Source organism: Hippopotamus amphibius, chromosome 6 (genome assembly GCF_030028045.1).
Source record: "Hippopotamus amphibius kiboko isolate mHipAmp2 chromosome 6, mHipAmp2.hap2, whole genome shotgun sequence".
NCBI classification, from domain to species: domain Eukaryota; kingdom Metazoa; phylum Chordata; class Mammalia; order Artiodactyla; family Hippopotamidae; genus Hippopotamus; species Hippopotamus amphibius.
Window position 1 is genome coordinate 12,403,171 of NC_080191.1, and position 13,978 is coordinate 12,417,148.

Consider the following 13,978-nt stretch of genomic DNA (forward strand, 5'->3'; position numbering starts at 1 on the left):
TGTCTGTGAAATAAGAAACAAGATTTTCCAAGATCCACATCAACTATAAAATTCTATGGTAAGAGATTTTCTAAATGCATAGAACTTAAAACAAGTATTTGCTTGGTCACTCATAGTGAAAACAACATTATGATGGTTTCTGTTAAAAGTCACTACTGATCTTTATAGCAAAAGGTTAGGGCTGATGGACAACTTAATTCCCTAATATTCTACTATTTTGATGTTCTTTTTATTGATGTAATGTTGACACTTCTTTTATAGGGCGCATGTGAGGTACCATTGTCTGGCTGTGATGAGGTGTTTATGCTTGTAACATACAGCTCTGCTGTGGTTAGCCATTGGGTAGTTTGGAATTATGAGCAGAAAGTAAAGAGACACTATTTTGAAACATGTTGAAAATATAAATGATTTTTTTGCTTTGAACTTCCTGTCTGATATAATTAAAACATGTTTTTGTCTGATTTTTCTTATTTGGGCAAAATTAATATAGATAGGCTCAGTTTTCTGCCGGGGGAGCAGCCAGCCCTACTTACTCTCTTTGTTTCTCAAGAATCTAGTGGGAGCTGAAGCCAACTTAGTTGTCCTCAGAGCAGGTGACATAGTCAGAGCGGCAGACGGGGAACCCTTCAGCACCAGTTTATAGGTGAGGGGAGTTGGTTTTTGGATGATGCTGCACTGGCTGCTGTGCTATGCTTAGAGAGTAGTGCCTTGTGTTCTGGCTGATGTGGGACAAAACCTTTTGAATAATTGGTAACAGTAACACTAAAGAGTTATTAACTTGAGTTATTATGTTTTTAAAAACTTTTTGTTAAGGTTGACTCAATTTTCTTTTGGCACAGGTCTGTTTCTGAACTACTATCAAATTCAAAGTTTGATGTCAATTATGCATTTGGACGTGTGAAAAGAAGCTTGCTTCACATTGCAGCAAAGTAAGACTAAAGATATTTTGGATTACGTTTTGGTCTGGAGTAACGATCAGTAAGCTTTGAATCAGTGTGTTCTATAGTAGTTATGGAGCGAGATGAGAACAGACAGCTGAGTGGTTCTTTGTTTTGTTGAGGGCTTAGCGTGCTATGCTTGCATTCTTTCACTGGATAGTTAATCTTGGGATTGGACTCAACTCTTATGTCTGATGTTTTAGCTTGTTCTAGGTCAGATTAGAGGAGGTTAGGAATGGGGATTATCTTTCCTGGATGCACTTAAGAGGGTACATTCACCAAAATTTTACTTTTATCCCACCAATATAAGATTTTATATACTAATTGCATGTGAAGTTGTTGGCTTTATATTTTTTTTACTTAGGTGTGAGAATGATTTTTATTCATAATCTTCCATTGTGTAACTAATCAGTTTGTTGATATCTCATCAACAAGCCTTTTAGGATTTAGGTAGAGGTAACTCTACCTAAATAAAATTGATTTTTCAGTATAAATTTGGCTCTGGAAGGCCAAAAGTTGAGTACTATATTGTTTCTTCTATTTGATAATACTTTATTTTGCTTTATATGAACTTCTCAAATACTTCATAGCTTTTGTAGTAGAATGTACCATCTTGAAAGTAGAGGATATTTACTGTTTGTGACAGGAGTAAGTTGTAGGTTAGTATGGACCCCTAATACAGTGTGTTTAATAGGGCTTTCTGTATTTTAATTAAGCTGTGTCAACTATGGCTATTTGTTAAATGTGTCTGAATTGTTTTCAATATTGTTTTAGTTGTGGATCGGTGGAATGCTTGGTTCTGCTTTTAAAGAAGGGAGCAAATCCTAACTATCAAGATATTTCAGGCTGTACACCCCTTCATTTGGCAGCTAGAAATGGGTAAGTATTTTTTCTTAAGTAGTTTAAGTTGTATTATCAGTAATGACTAAGAGTAGTCAAGGTACTCTACCTTCATTTGGTAATTTTTCCGCCAGTATTTGTCTTGGGAAGAGATCTTGAATTATTATGTTACACTTTTAAATAACTATAATTTTAATAATTTATTAACTTGTTTATTAATATTTTTCTTCTTGAAAATGTATTTTTCAAAGTTTATTTTTACTTGTATTATAATGACATTTTCTGAAAAGCATAATTTTCACCTCTTTGTTTCAGTGTTTTTCCTGGTAGTCTTTTGCCACATCTGACTCCATGGCTTATTTTCCAAATTGTTTAGTTAATTTTATTAATGCAGTTGAAGGCAGAGTAAATACATTACACCTAGTTTTTTTTTTGTCAAGAATTTCACATCTCTGTGTCTGCCTCTACAGTATTTTTTACTTCTTAAAATTCTGTTCAACTGAGAAACTGGACCAAAATGGTTGGGATTATATTTAAAATTAGTTTTTGATTCAGGGCTTGAAGAACTTACATTTATAAACGTTGTTGGAATGCTAGAAAACTCCTCTATGAAAGAATATTCCTACGTGTCTCTTCTTTTGATTACTCTTGAAAGTATTTTTTGTTGACTCTTTTGAATAGGAATGTTAGGGAGTTGAGGTGGCTGCCTAAGTGAGATGGATAGGGGGCTAACATTATTCCCTGCATCAATCTGAGGCCAAATTTTTGCAGATAAGGATTGAAGTGGAACCAGAAAGACAGGAACCATAGTGATGTCTAGGTTGGACAGGAGAGAGGCATAGTCCTTTGACCCTGTCTTGTGTGTCCCATTTTCTGATTTAGCATGTGAACCAGTTTAGTTGTCCACTGTTGCAAGCAGTAACGTGCTGATTAAACAGTTGTTTTTATAATTGGCCACATTAGGTATATTGTAGGGTGTCGTGCCCAAGGTCATAGAGTACATCTTTCCCTTGTTGAATTGATCTCAGGTCTAGATACATGATCCCAAGTGTTGTTAGAATAGTGACAAAGCTCTTTGTTTTTTTTTATTTTTTATTTTTTATTTTTTTGGGGGTACACCAAGTTCAATCATCTGTTTTTATACACATATCCCCGTATTCCCTCCCTTCCTTGACTCCCCCCCCACCTCGAGTCCCCCCCACCCTCCCCGCCCCAGTCCTCTAAGGTATCTTCCATCCTCCAAGTGACAAAGCTCTTTGAAAAAGTTACATATAGAAAAATATCTCACTGTCTGAACAACTGTAAATGAAAGGACAGATTGGCACACAGCAGGGATAAAATGTCTACTGCTGTTGTAGAAGGAGACTTTGTCATTTAGGAGACTATTCCTTTTTTTCCCCCCCAACTTTGTTGAGGTATAATTGGCAAATAAAATTATAATATATTTAAAGTGTGCATCCTGATGATTTGATCTATTGTGAAAGGATTTCTCTCATCTAGTTAATTAACATATCCATCATCTCACATGTTTATCTTTTTTTCTTTTTTTTTTTTTTGATGAGACATTCAGTTTGGAGACCATTACATTTTAAAGGTAAAGTAATATGGCAGATATTATTACATAATTCACATGGCAAATCAGTGACTAGAAAAGGAATAAGAAGAGTCCATAACTCTAACATAACATCTAACTTGAATGCCTTTCTGTTTCTATAAAGATTACTTTTGGTATTCCATACTTAACTATTTCGGTTTTTATTTACCAAATGGGTGCCTTGTACGACTTAGAGGTGCTCAGTAAATGTTTACTAAGTGACTTGCTTACTTGTTGCTTCCTGTAGGTTTTGATGCTTTCAGAAATAGTTTTTTGCTGTAATTTCTCTATAAGTTCAAATTTGTCTAGACTGAAGCAGAAGTCATAGGTGAATTCTCTTTTTGCTGGTCTGTGATTTGTGGGGTTTTTGTTTTGTTCCCTCATCTATGGTTGTCAGAGGGGTAGAGTATTTCTCTCCGCCTGCTTTAGTGTTTCTGTCTTCAGCCATCAGTGCTGGGTGCATTAGTACTAAATTGCCCTTTCTAGTACAAAAACCATTAAGCTGCCTCAGAGCAGCTTAATTGTTGCCTTGTCTGGGCAGGAAAATAGTTGCTTCCTGTGCAGTAGGATCCAGCGTCCTGGCTCATGATTGTATGAGGATGTTAGAAGGGAAGACTTAAACATTATTGCTTACCTTTGGGTTGCATATGGGTCAGATTTGAAACATTTTTAAAAATCTTTTCTCCACATGGCAGGGGGGATCTTAGTTCTCCAGCCAGGGATTGAGCCGGCACCCCCTCAAGTGGAAGTGTGGAGTCTTAACCACTGGACCGCCGGGGAAGTCCTAGAAACATTTTTTCTTTACTTTTGGGGCTAGATTATGAGCTCATAAAGGGCATAGCTCATGTGTTAACATTTTAGCTCCATTCTAAGCAAAATAGGTGTGCACTTAGTTGGTCTTTTTGATTTACTCAAGGTTCTGGAAAATAGCAATAATGATCGCTAAGTAAGAAAAAGGATATGTTTCTCTCATGTTGCCCTGGACCTTTTGCAGTTCATTTTTGGGAGGGGGAGTATGGATTGCTGCTTTTTTTTAACAACCTCTAACCCTAAACACTTCGTTGGAACTTGTTCCCTGGCACAGTCCCATCTAAGCATTTATTCTGACAATATGCCAATAGTCCACGATAGGCTTCTAAATAAATTTTAGAAATCCAGCAATATGGGTGCAGACACAGACACACACACATACACACACACACACACACAATTTAAACAACGTAATATTAATTTTAATAAGACTTTCTGGTCTGTTGTCTCACGTTATTGAAGATTTATTTCCTAACATTTTCATAACAATGGTTTAATGAAGGAACTGTGTAAACTTTTAAACTTAAAGGTTTACTCAGAGCTTTATTTTCTCCCATTTCTATGATTATAATGCTGATCTAAAATGACATTTAACTTCATTTTAGATAAAATCTAAGCAACAGAAGTAATTTGTTCTCTTTTAAAAGGTTTATTCAGTTAATTTTAGCTATTGATTATAAGAATGAATAATTAGTAATTAATTAGCTATGCTTAGTACTGAGTTATTAAAGAAGTATATAATCCATGGCATGAAGATATCTGTTATCTGAGTAAATAGTTATATATACTACATGTATTATGTATACTCTCTATATGCCATATATTATATGTATAGCATACTTGCAATATGGACCCAGTTCTTGGACCCAGTTCCAGTGTGTGTGCATGTATGCATGTGTGTGTGTGTGTGTGTGTGTGTAGGTTTCCCCATACCAATAAGCAATTCTTGGATGCCAGCAGAGCATCCTAGAAGTCAGCTTAATTCTGACACTACGTACCTTCAGGTAGAAGCAGATTCTGTAGGTAAAGGCTCAGTCCTATAACACCACTCTCCACTTCAGACACCAGTTGCAAGCTCAGTCACAAGTGGTGCTCCTCACTGGTCGGCTGCAAATTGGAGGTTCCGACAACCCCCTCAAGCTCAGGATTCCAATTGAGAGTTCAGGTTGTTACCAGTACTTTTGACTGGCTATAAATCAGAGGTTCCCACAATCCTTTTTGGGGTTCGATTAATTTGCTAGAATGGCTCACAGAACTCAGGAAAATCTGTTTACTCACTAGAGTACTGATTTATTATAAAAGGATATTAAAGGATATGAATCAACAGCCAAATGAAGAGATAGATACACAGGGTGAGGTCCTGAACAAAGGAGGTCCTGGCCTGGTTGCACAGAGAAGCGTTTTGGTTCCCCTCTGGAAAGTTCTCCCTGAAAGGGACAAAAAGCTGTCCTTCAGGGTCTTTATGGACGCTTTATTACAGAGTCATGATTGACTTAAATCATTGGCCACTATGAGTTAGTGATTGATTTGACTAAATCATAACAGTTGATTCAACCTCCGCTTGTTCTCCCCTCCCTGGAAATTGGGGTGGGACTGAAAGTACCCTCTAATCATGTGGTCAGTTCTCCTGGCAACCAGCCCCCACTCTTGGGTGGGACCCAAAAGTCACCTGCTCTGAAACATTTTCAGGACAAAGGCCCACTGGTCTTTTTTATTTTTTTTAATAAATTTATTTATATATTTATTGGCTGTGATGAGTCTTTGTTGCTGCACACGGGCTTTCTCTAGTTGCTGAGAGTGGGGGCTACTCTTCATTGTGGTGTGTGGGCTCTTCATTGTGGTGTGTGGGCTCCTCATTGTAGTGGGTTCTCTTGTTGTGGAGCACGGGCTCTATGCGTGTGGGCTTCAGTAGTTGTGGCACACAGGCTCAGTAGTTGTGGCGCACGGGCTTAGTTGCTCCACGGCATGTGGAATCTTCCCAGAGCAGGGCTTGAACCTGTGTCCCCTGCATTGGCAGGTGGATTCTTAACCACTGCGCCACCTAGGAAGTCCAGGCCCACTGCTCTTAATTGCTTAGGAAATTGCAAGGGTTTGGGAGCTATGAGCAAGAAGGGTGGATTAAGACTAAATATATATTTTTCCTATAAATCATAGTATCTCAATTCTCATATTAATCCTATATATACTATATGGTATAACAGTATACATAATATGCTATTTAAAAAAAAATTTATTTATTTAATTTATTTTATTGGCTGCATTGGGTCTTCGTTGCTGGACTTGGGCTTTCTCTAGTTGCAATGAGCAGGGGCTGCTCTTTGTTGTGGTGTGTGGGCTTCTCATTGCAGTGGCTTATCCTATTGCGGAGCATGGTCTCTAGGCCTGTGAGCTTGGTTGCTCCACAGCATGTGGGATCTTCCCGGACCACGGCTTGAGCCTGTGTCCCCTGCATTGGCAGGTGGATTCTTAACCACTGCGCCACCAGGGAAGCCCTATACATAATATGCTATTACACATACCCTATTTTATATTTTTTATGTGTGTGTGTGTATATGTGTGTGTGTGTATATATATATACACATATATATCAGTGATTTACTCAACTAGATCATGACCTTTTTCATGCCATGGATTAAATCACATTTCCTTAATTCAGTGCTGAGCATAGTTAAGCATGTACATAAAATACATATTTTACATATAAATATGTATATATAGTATGTGTATGTATATATAGTATGTGTATGTATATATCACTTTGTTTCCAAAGCATGAATTTTCATTTAATTATTTAATGAAGGGGAAATTGAGATAAATACTGAAGAGTGACTAGGAATGGCTCAGGCCAGGAGGAAACATTGTGAGCAAAATGAAGTGGGCAGGCAGTTCAAAAGGCAACAAAGGACTTTTGTAGACATGTCTCCAAATAAGATATACAGATGGCCAATGAGAACATGAAAAGATGCTCAATATCTCTAATCAGGGAAATGCAAGTTGAAACTACAGTGAGATACCAACTCACTCGTTAGTATGGCTATCAAAAAAACCCAGAAAATGACAAGTGTTGATGAGGTTGTGTAGAAATTGGAACCCTTGTACTCTGTTGGTGGGAAAGGAAAGTGGTATAGATGCTCCAAAAACTAGTTTGGTGCTTCCTCAAAAACTAAAAAATAGAATTACCGTATGGAGAATTCCTTGGCGGTCCTGTGATTGGGACTGCTCGCTTTCACTGCCAAGGGCCCAGGTTCAGTCCCTGATCAGGGAGCTAGGATCCCACAAGCTGAATGGTGTAGCCGGGGGCGGGTGGAATGGGGCAGTAAGAATTACCATGTGATCCAATAATCCCACTTCTGGGTATATACCCGCCCCCAAATTTGACACAGGGTCTTGCAGAAATCTTTGTACACTTGAGCTTGTAGCGGTATGATTCACAATAGTGAAAAAAAAATGAACCTACGTGTCCATTGACAGATGAATGGATAAACAAAACGTGGTATGTACGTACAATGGAATATTATTCAGCCTTAAAAAAGAAGGAAATTCTGACATATGCTACAACATGGATGAGCCATGAGGACATTCTACTAAGTGAGATAAGCCAGTCACAAAAAGACAAACTGCATGATTCCACTTTTAGGAGGTACTTAGATGAGCCCAAATCATAGATAAAGAAAGTATAATAGTGGTTGCCAGGGGCTAGCAGGAGAGGGAATGCGGAGTTATTGTTTAATGGGTGTAGAATTTCAGTTTTGTGTAAAGAGTTCTTCAGATGGATGGTGGTGATGGTTGCACAACAATATGAATATACTTCATAGCACTGAACTGTACACTTAAAAATGGTTAAGATGATAAATTTACATGATGTATATTTTACCACAGTAAAAAAAAATTGAAAGAAAAAGTGAAGTGGATAGGGAGATGAATAGATAGGCATTTTATTAATTTTGTAGTTTTAATTACTCATCTTAGTATTTTAAATATTTTGCCATCAAGAATGTAGGATACGATATTGAGACATCATTTTACTCTATCCATTCCCCTTCCGTTAGACTTACATTGTCTTACATTTCTAATGAAGATTACTATTCCAGATATTCTTTCAACACTAGATATTTCTCAGCACTTTGAATGATGAGTTTGTCCCAATGGCATGAAAACCTCATTGTGCCTTTTCTTTATCCTATTATGTTTGAGTCATAGAAAAAACTGTGTATTTTGTTTCAGGTATTACGGTACTTACTTAAATATTGCAGATACAGGTTGATTTTTGCCGTCAGTTAACATTGAGTGTAGTTAATGTTTCAGTAAAATAATTGTCATTTGTTTAATTTTCTAGTACCAGTTATCTGTGACTTTTTCTTTTCAGGCAAAAGAAATGCATGAGTAAATTATTAGAATACAGTGCTGATGTGAACATTTGTAATAACGAAGGCCTTACAGCAGTAAGTGTTACGAATTTTTATCTATGATTTTAAAAGTACTTTTTGGAAAATAGTATTGAAGGTGATAGTAATCCAAAATGTAGTACAGGTATTTCTGCAGTTTATTACTTTGTGGTAATTGAGAATATACAGAATGATTTGAGACACAGTTTTCAGCTATATTGTTAAGAGAAGTTATGGTTCACCATGTTTCTCCTTTCCCCTTATTTTTAACTTTATGACCTTGCATTTATTTTGAAGTCTTGTTCCCCTAGCTTTTGTCACTGACTTTCAAGGGACTTCGTAGGAGCATCCTCTGCTAAGGTGTGTTATGAGTTCATTTACAGGACAGCTGTTTTTCATTGTCCTTTTAAATTCTTTTAGTATGTACATGGTAGGAAAATTTGGATGGCTATGTTTTTATAACTCATCTCAGTTATAAAAAGGAAAGGAATGAAAAAAAAAAAGGAGAGGAAATAAAAGGTAATGAAGGAAGGGAATGATCACTCACCTGTACTCCCTGCACTCAAAGATAATCACTGTTAATATTTTAGCCTGTATCCTTTCGGACTTGTTATATCATCTTAAACTAGTATTTTTATCCATTTTGCCATGTCACTTTCTTTTCAAAAATATGATTTTATTTTTTTGATCCACAAAGATATTATAGGGAGGGTGGTATGGGATATTACTGAAGAGATTGCTGAAATCCAAAAATTTTAATCATACTATCGTTTAATGAAACATTACTTGATTTAGAAGTAGAGATAAAATAGAATTATGTGATTATTGAGAAATTGTTTTGTCATTGTGACAGAAATAAATTTTATTTATTAAATTTTACCTTCCTGTATGTGAGGTGATGGATATTTTAATTAACTGGATGGTGGGAATCTTTTCACAGTGTATATTATTGTGATGTATACTTTAAATGTCTTACAGTTTTGTCAGTTACACCTCAATAAAGCTGAACTTTTTTTTTTTTAACCTTCCTTTGGTAGTTTTTTTAGATTTTGAATCCTTTAATTTGTGACTAAAGAAGAATATTGAGTATTTACATACCATGCTCGTTTTCAAGGCCTTTCTGATTAAAAATTTTTTTTTTCAGTGGGCAGGGAGGGAGCTGGGGCATAAAAAGCCAGCTTTCATAAGATGTGAATTATTCTGTGAATGACTTATTAAAGAATAAGCTTAATCATGATTATTATATGGAATTCACAATTCCTGTGATAATCTAGATTTTTGTTATATATTAACAATATAACACCATTTACTCTGTAAAGAAAAACTGTATTCCAAATATCTACAGGATGCTGTAGTGATATGGTAGGTACCACAGAGGGTTATAGAACTATGGAATTGACATAGCTGTGTCCTTAGGACACTCTCTAGTATAGGCTAGATAAGATGCTCAGTACTAACATAGTCTGTTTAATCGCATAAGTTTTTATCTGCCAATTATCTGCCTTTACTCCTGAACTTTAAGGGAAGTGGGATATAAAATTTTTATTAAAAAATTACTTATGCATATATTTAAAGAGTCAAGTGATTCTACAAGGCTTATTATGTAAAAATAGTCTCAGCTCTTTTTGTGGATCAATCCAGTGTTCTATGCTGTGTCCCTGATTGGTGTGATGTGCCTCCTTCTCTTAGAAACTGCTCTGGCCGCCAGGCATGTTCCTGCCTAGTACCAGACCACATGGAATTAACTCAACAGGCAGGCACATTGATCCCATCAGCTGAAGCAAGCTAGGATGGTGAAAATGTGTTGCTGCAGAATTTTCAGTAGTTGCCACCAAGCATGTGGGGCAGTAAAACCAAGGCTTCTGAGAAGGAAGAACCTTCAATAGGGAGTCAAGATCCGAATGATTTTTCATACAAAAGGAGAGGACTTTTGACTGTATGCTTTCTAGACTGATCACTCTCACAAAGGACTTCTCATGTTTCTTCATTCATTTGTTCTTTGAACAGGATTTTCTTGAATATCTGTTATGTGCTAGTAGGCACGTTGCTGGTATGGGGGGTAGAGCAGTAATTTGACCCAGTCCTTGCCTTCCCTAAACTTCCAAGAAAGGATAGTCAGCAGGCAGTGGTGACACAGTGTAATGAATGTTAATATAGGTGATAGGCTATAGAAGTCAGAGCAGGGGACCCATCGTCACCTGTGGCATTGGAGGAGGCATCCCAGGGAAGTATCACAAGAGCTGGGACGAATAGAAGTTAGACTGGTGAAAGTGGTGATTGTGGGGTTGGGAGTGGTAGTGGGGTTCTGGCTCTGTGAAATAGATTGGCAGAGGCTCGGAGATGCAAGAGAGCATGCTACAGGGGAGCAGTGAGTTTAACTGGTGTTCAGATACCACTGGGAGTTTATGAAGACTTCTGAAGTTCTGTGGCATGGATAGTTAAGGGGGTCACTTTCTAGATCTTAAACTTCTATATGTGTGCTCCTTCCTCAAGCTGATCTACTCAGGAGCACTTTGTCCTTTCCACCTTCACCTTCAGAATCACTCTTCTATCACTTTTATTTTTTGTATTTACTTTTATATTTTATTTATTTTTAAAATTGAAGTGTAGTCAACTTACAGTATTGTGTTAGTTTCAGGTGTACAGTATAGTGATTCAGGTTTTTTTTTTCTGATTATATTTTGAACAAAGTATATTTTATGCTCACCCATCCTAAGTAGTGCCAAGGCACATTGTCAAGGGTGTGGTGGGGGTGGGGGTCAAACAAAAGAATAATTCAAAATACTGGTCTGTGCGAAGCCTCCATCATTCGACACCATTAACCATAAACTCATGGTAGGGCGTTGTGGAATTTTCCCTGTCCTATACATATTGCTGTTGGGCTGAAGTATTTAGACTTGACTTGTTCTGTTCTGAACTGAGCAAAATTCTAAAAGTGAGGAAATAGGGATGATGGACTGTTGGTTTGAATATATTGCCTATACCATCTCTCAACTACTGTCAAAGTTCATTGCCTCTGAGTTCTATGAGAAAAAAGTGAAAGAACAGCAGTAGGAAAAACTGAAGGCAGTGGATGACTTATTTTACCCAGGTGGCAAAGTCAGAGTGAGACATGTGCCTTATATATCCACATCAGGAAATGGAGGAAATGGGAATGCCAGTGGGTACAGGGTTTCTTTGGGGGGAAATGAAAATGTTCTAAAATTGATTGTAGTGATGATTGCACAACTCTGTGAATATACTAAAAACCAGTAAGTTGTATGCTTTAAGCAGATGATTGTATGGTCTGTGGATTTTGTGGCATTATACTGTTGTAGAAATCGGTCTGTCGAGAAACCAAGCACCACCCTCGGAGGGTTGGAGAACTCAGATTTATTGGGTTGGAGAACTTAGATTTATTAAGCTGGCGGCCCCAGACAAACTAACCAGACAAGCTAAGGCTCTAAAGTTCTGGGCCCTGAGCTCAGGGTGAGCTTTACTTTTATAGGGGTCAGTGCACATGGTTACAGTTAGCATTGGTAGATTGGTTACTTGGTTGCTATGCCCATCAGTTACAGAGCATGGGAGTTTCCAAACAGAAACTTGCAAGAGCAGGTGCAGAACATTCCATATTTATCAAAACATCTTATGGTTACATCTTATTTCTTTCTCCCAGCAAGCATATCTTACAAAAGCAGAAGGAGCATGAAGTTACTTTTAGCTGAATGCAAGTTTCTGATTTTCCTCTTCAATACCTCAAATAAATATACATCTACCTTAGGACACTTCTCCCCCAAAAAAGTAAACATTCTCTTGACCTTCCTCCCCAGCTACCAAATTTCTCACTCCTTAGTCAACATCTCTCAGCTATTTTAATGGGTATAAACATTTTGTTCCCCTGTATCTAAATAACATGCTAATATTGCTACTTTCTGATTTTTCACATTTAGGCATCACCTATTGACTTTCTGGAAGATAAGGTTATTGCTCTCTTTTTCAGCCTCATCTCCCCTTATCCCTTCATGTACAAGCACATTTCCCTCAAATCCTTCCAATATAGTTGTAATTTTTATTAGATCATTTTCAGTGTTTTGACCTTTTGAGTATATAAAAACTATTCACAGGCCAAATAGCTTACTATAGTTGCTTTTCTTTTTTGCACAGCATTTTGTTTTTCATGTAGTTAATAATTGCATTTTCAAAAATGAGATAGCTATGGGGACCTCCCTGGAGGTCCAGTGGTTAAGACTGCACTTCTAGCATGGTGGGGTAGAGTTCGATCCCTGGTTGGAGAACTAAGATCCCACGTGCTGCACAGCATGGCAAAAAACAAAAAACATACACACACACACACACACACACACACACCCCCACACCCCCACCCTCCGTATATTTTGCATAGGTTTCCTCAGTGGTAACATTTTACAAAGCCATAGCATAATGTCATGACCAGTATATTGACATTGGTAGAATTTACGTTATTCAAATTTCTCCAGTTTAACATCTACCCACTTTTACCTGTTTATGTATGTATATTAAGTTTTAGCCAAATTTACTACCTTTGTAGGTCTTGTGTGTCCACTACTACAGGCAATCTTCTAAATATTTCCAACTTCACAAAGGTGTTTTGTGTTGCTCTTTTATAACCACACCTTTCCTTTTCTTCACCCCGCGCCTAACCCTGGCAATCACTAATTTGTTCTCCATTTTAAAATTTTGTCGTTTCAAGAACGGAATATGAATGGAGTCATACTATATTAACTCTTTGGGATAGCCCTTTGTGTGCTCATCATATTCCTTGGATAGTTGTGTGTGCCAATAATCCATTCCTCTACACTGCTGACTAGTATTCCTTGGTGTAGATGTACCACTGTCTGTTTAACCATTCACCTGTTGAAGGACATCTGTGTTGTTTCCTGTTTGGGGCTATTGTGAATAAAGCTGTGGTTAACATAGGGTACGGGTTTTTGTGTGAACGTAAAGGTTTCATTTCTTTGGAGTAAATGCCCAGGAATACAGTTGCTAGGTTGCATAGTAGTTTCATGTTTAGTTTTAAAATGCACTGGTTAACTTTTGCAGAGTGGCTGTCTCATGTTATACCCCCAGCAGCAACATATGAGTGGTCTAATTTTCTGGCATCCTCACCAGCATTTGGTGTTGTCACTGTTTTTTATTTTAGCTGTTATGATAAGTATGTATATAGTGATATCTCATTGTGGTTTTAATTTGCGCTTGTCTAATAGCCAGTGTCATTGAACAGCTTTTCATGTGTTTATTTGCCATCTGTATATCCTTTTATGTGAAATATCTGATCATGTCATTTGCCTATTTTCTAATGTTTTTTTTTAATTGACTTGTTAGAATTCTTTATATCTTGAAGATACTAGACCTTTGTCAGATATGTGATTTGCAAATATTTTCTCCCAATCTTT

The 13,978-nt window shown here is 37.2% G+C and overlaps 1 protein-coding gene across 2 annotated transcripts in view; it reads left to right on the plus strand.

Annotated features, from left to right (window-relative positions):
* Positions 1-13,978, plus strand: part of HACE1 (HECT domain and ankyrin repeat containing E3 ubiquitin protein ligase 1) — a 109,131-nt gene that overhangs the window by 6,220 nt on the left and 88,933 nt on the right. For both annotated transcript variants that reach the window (XM_057739229.1, XM_057739228.1), the window contains exons 3-5: positions 840-929; positions 1,713-1,817; positions 8,549-8,624. In XM_057739229.1, coding sequence (XP_057595212.1) covers positions 840-929; positions 1,713-1,817; positions 8,549-8,624 — 271 coding nt within the window. The remainder of the gene's footprint in view (positions 1-839; positions 930-1,712; positions 1,818-8,548; positions 8,625-13,978) is intronic.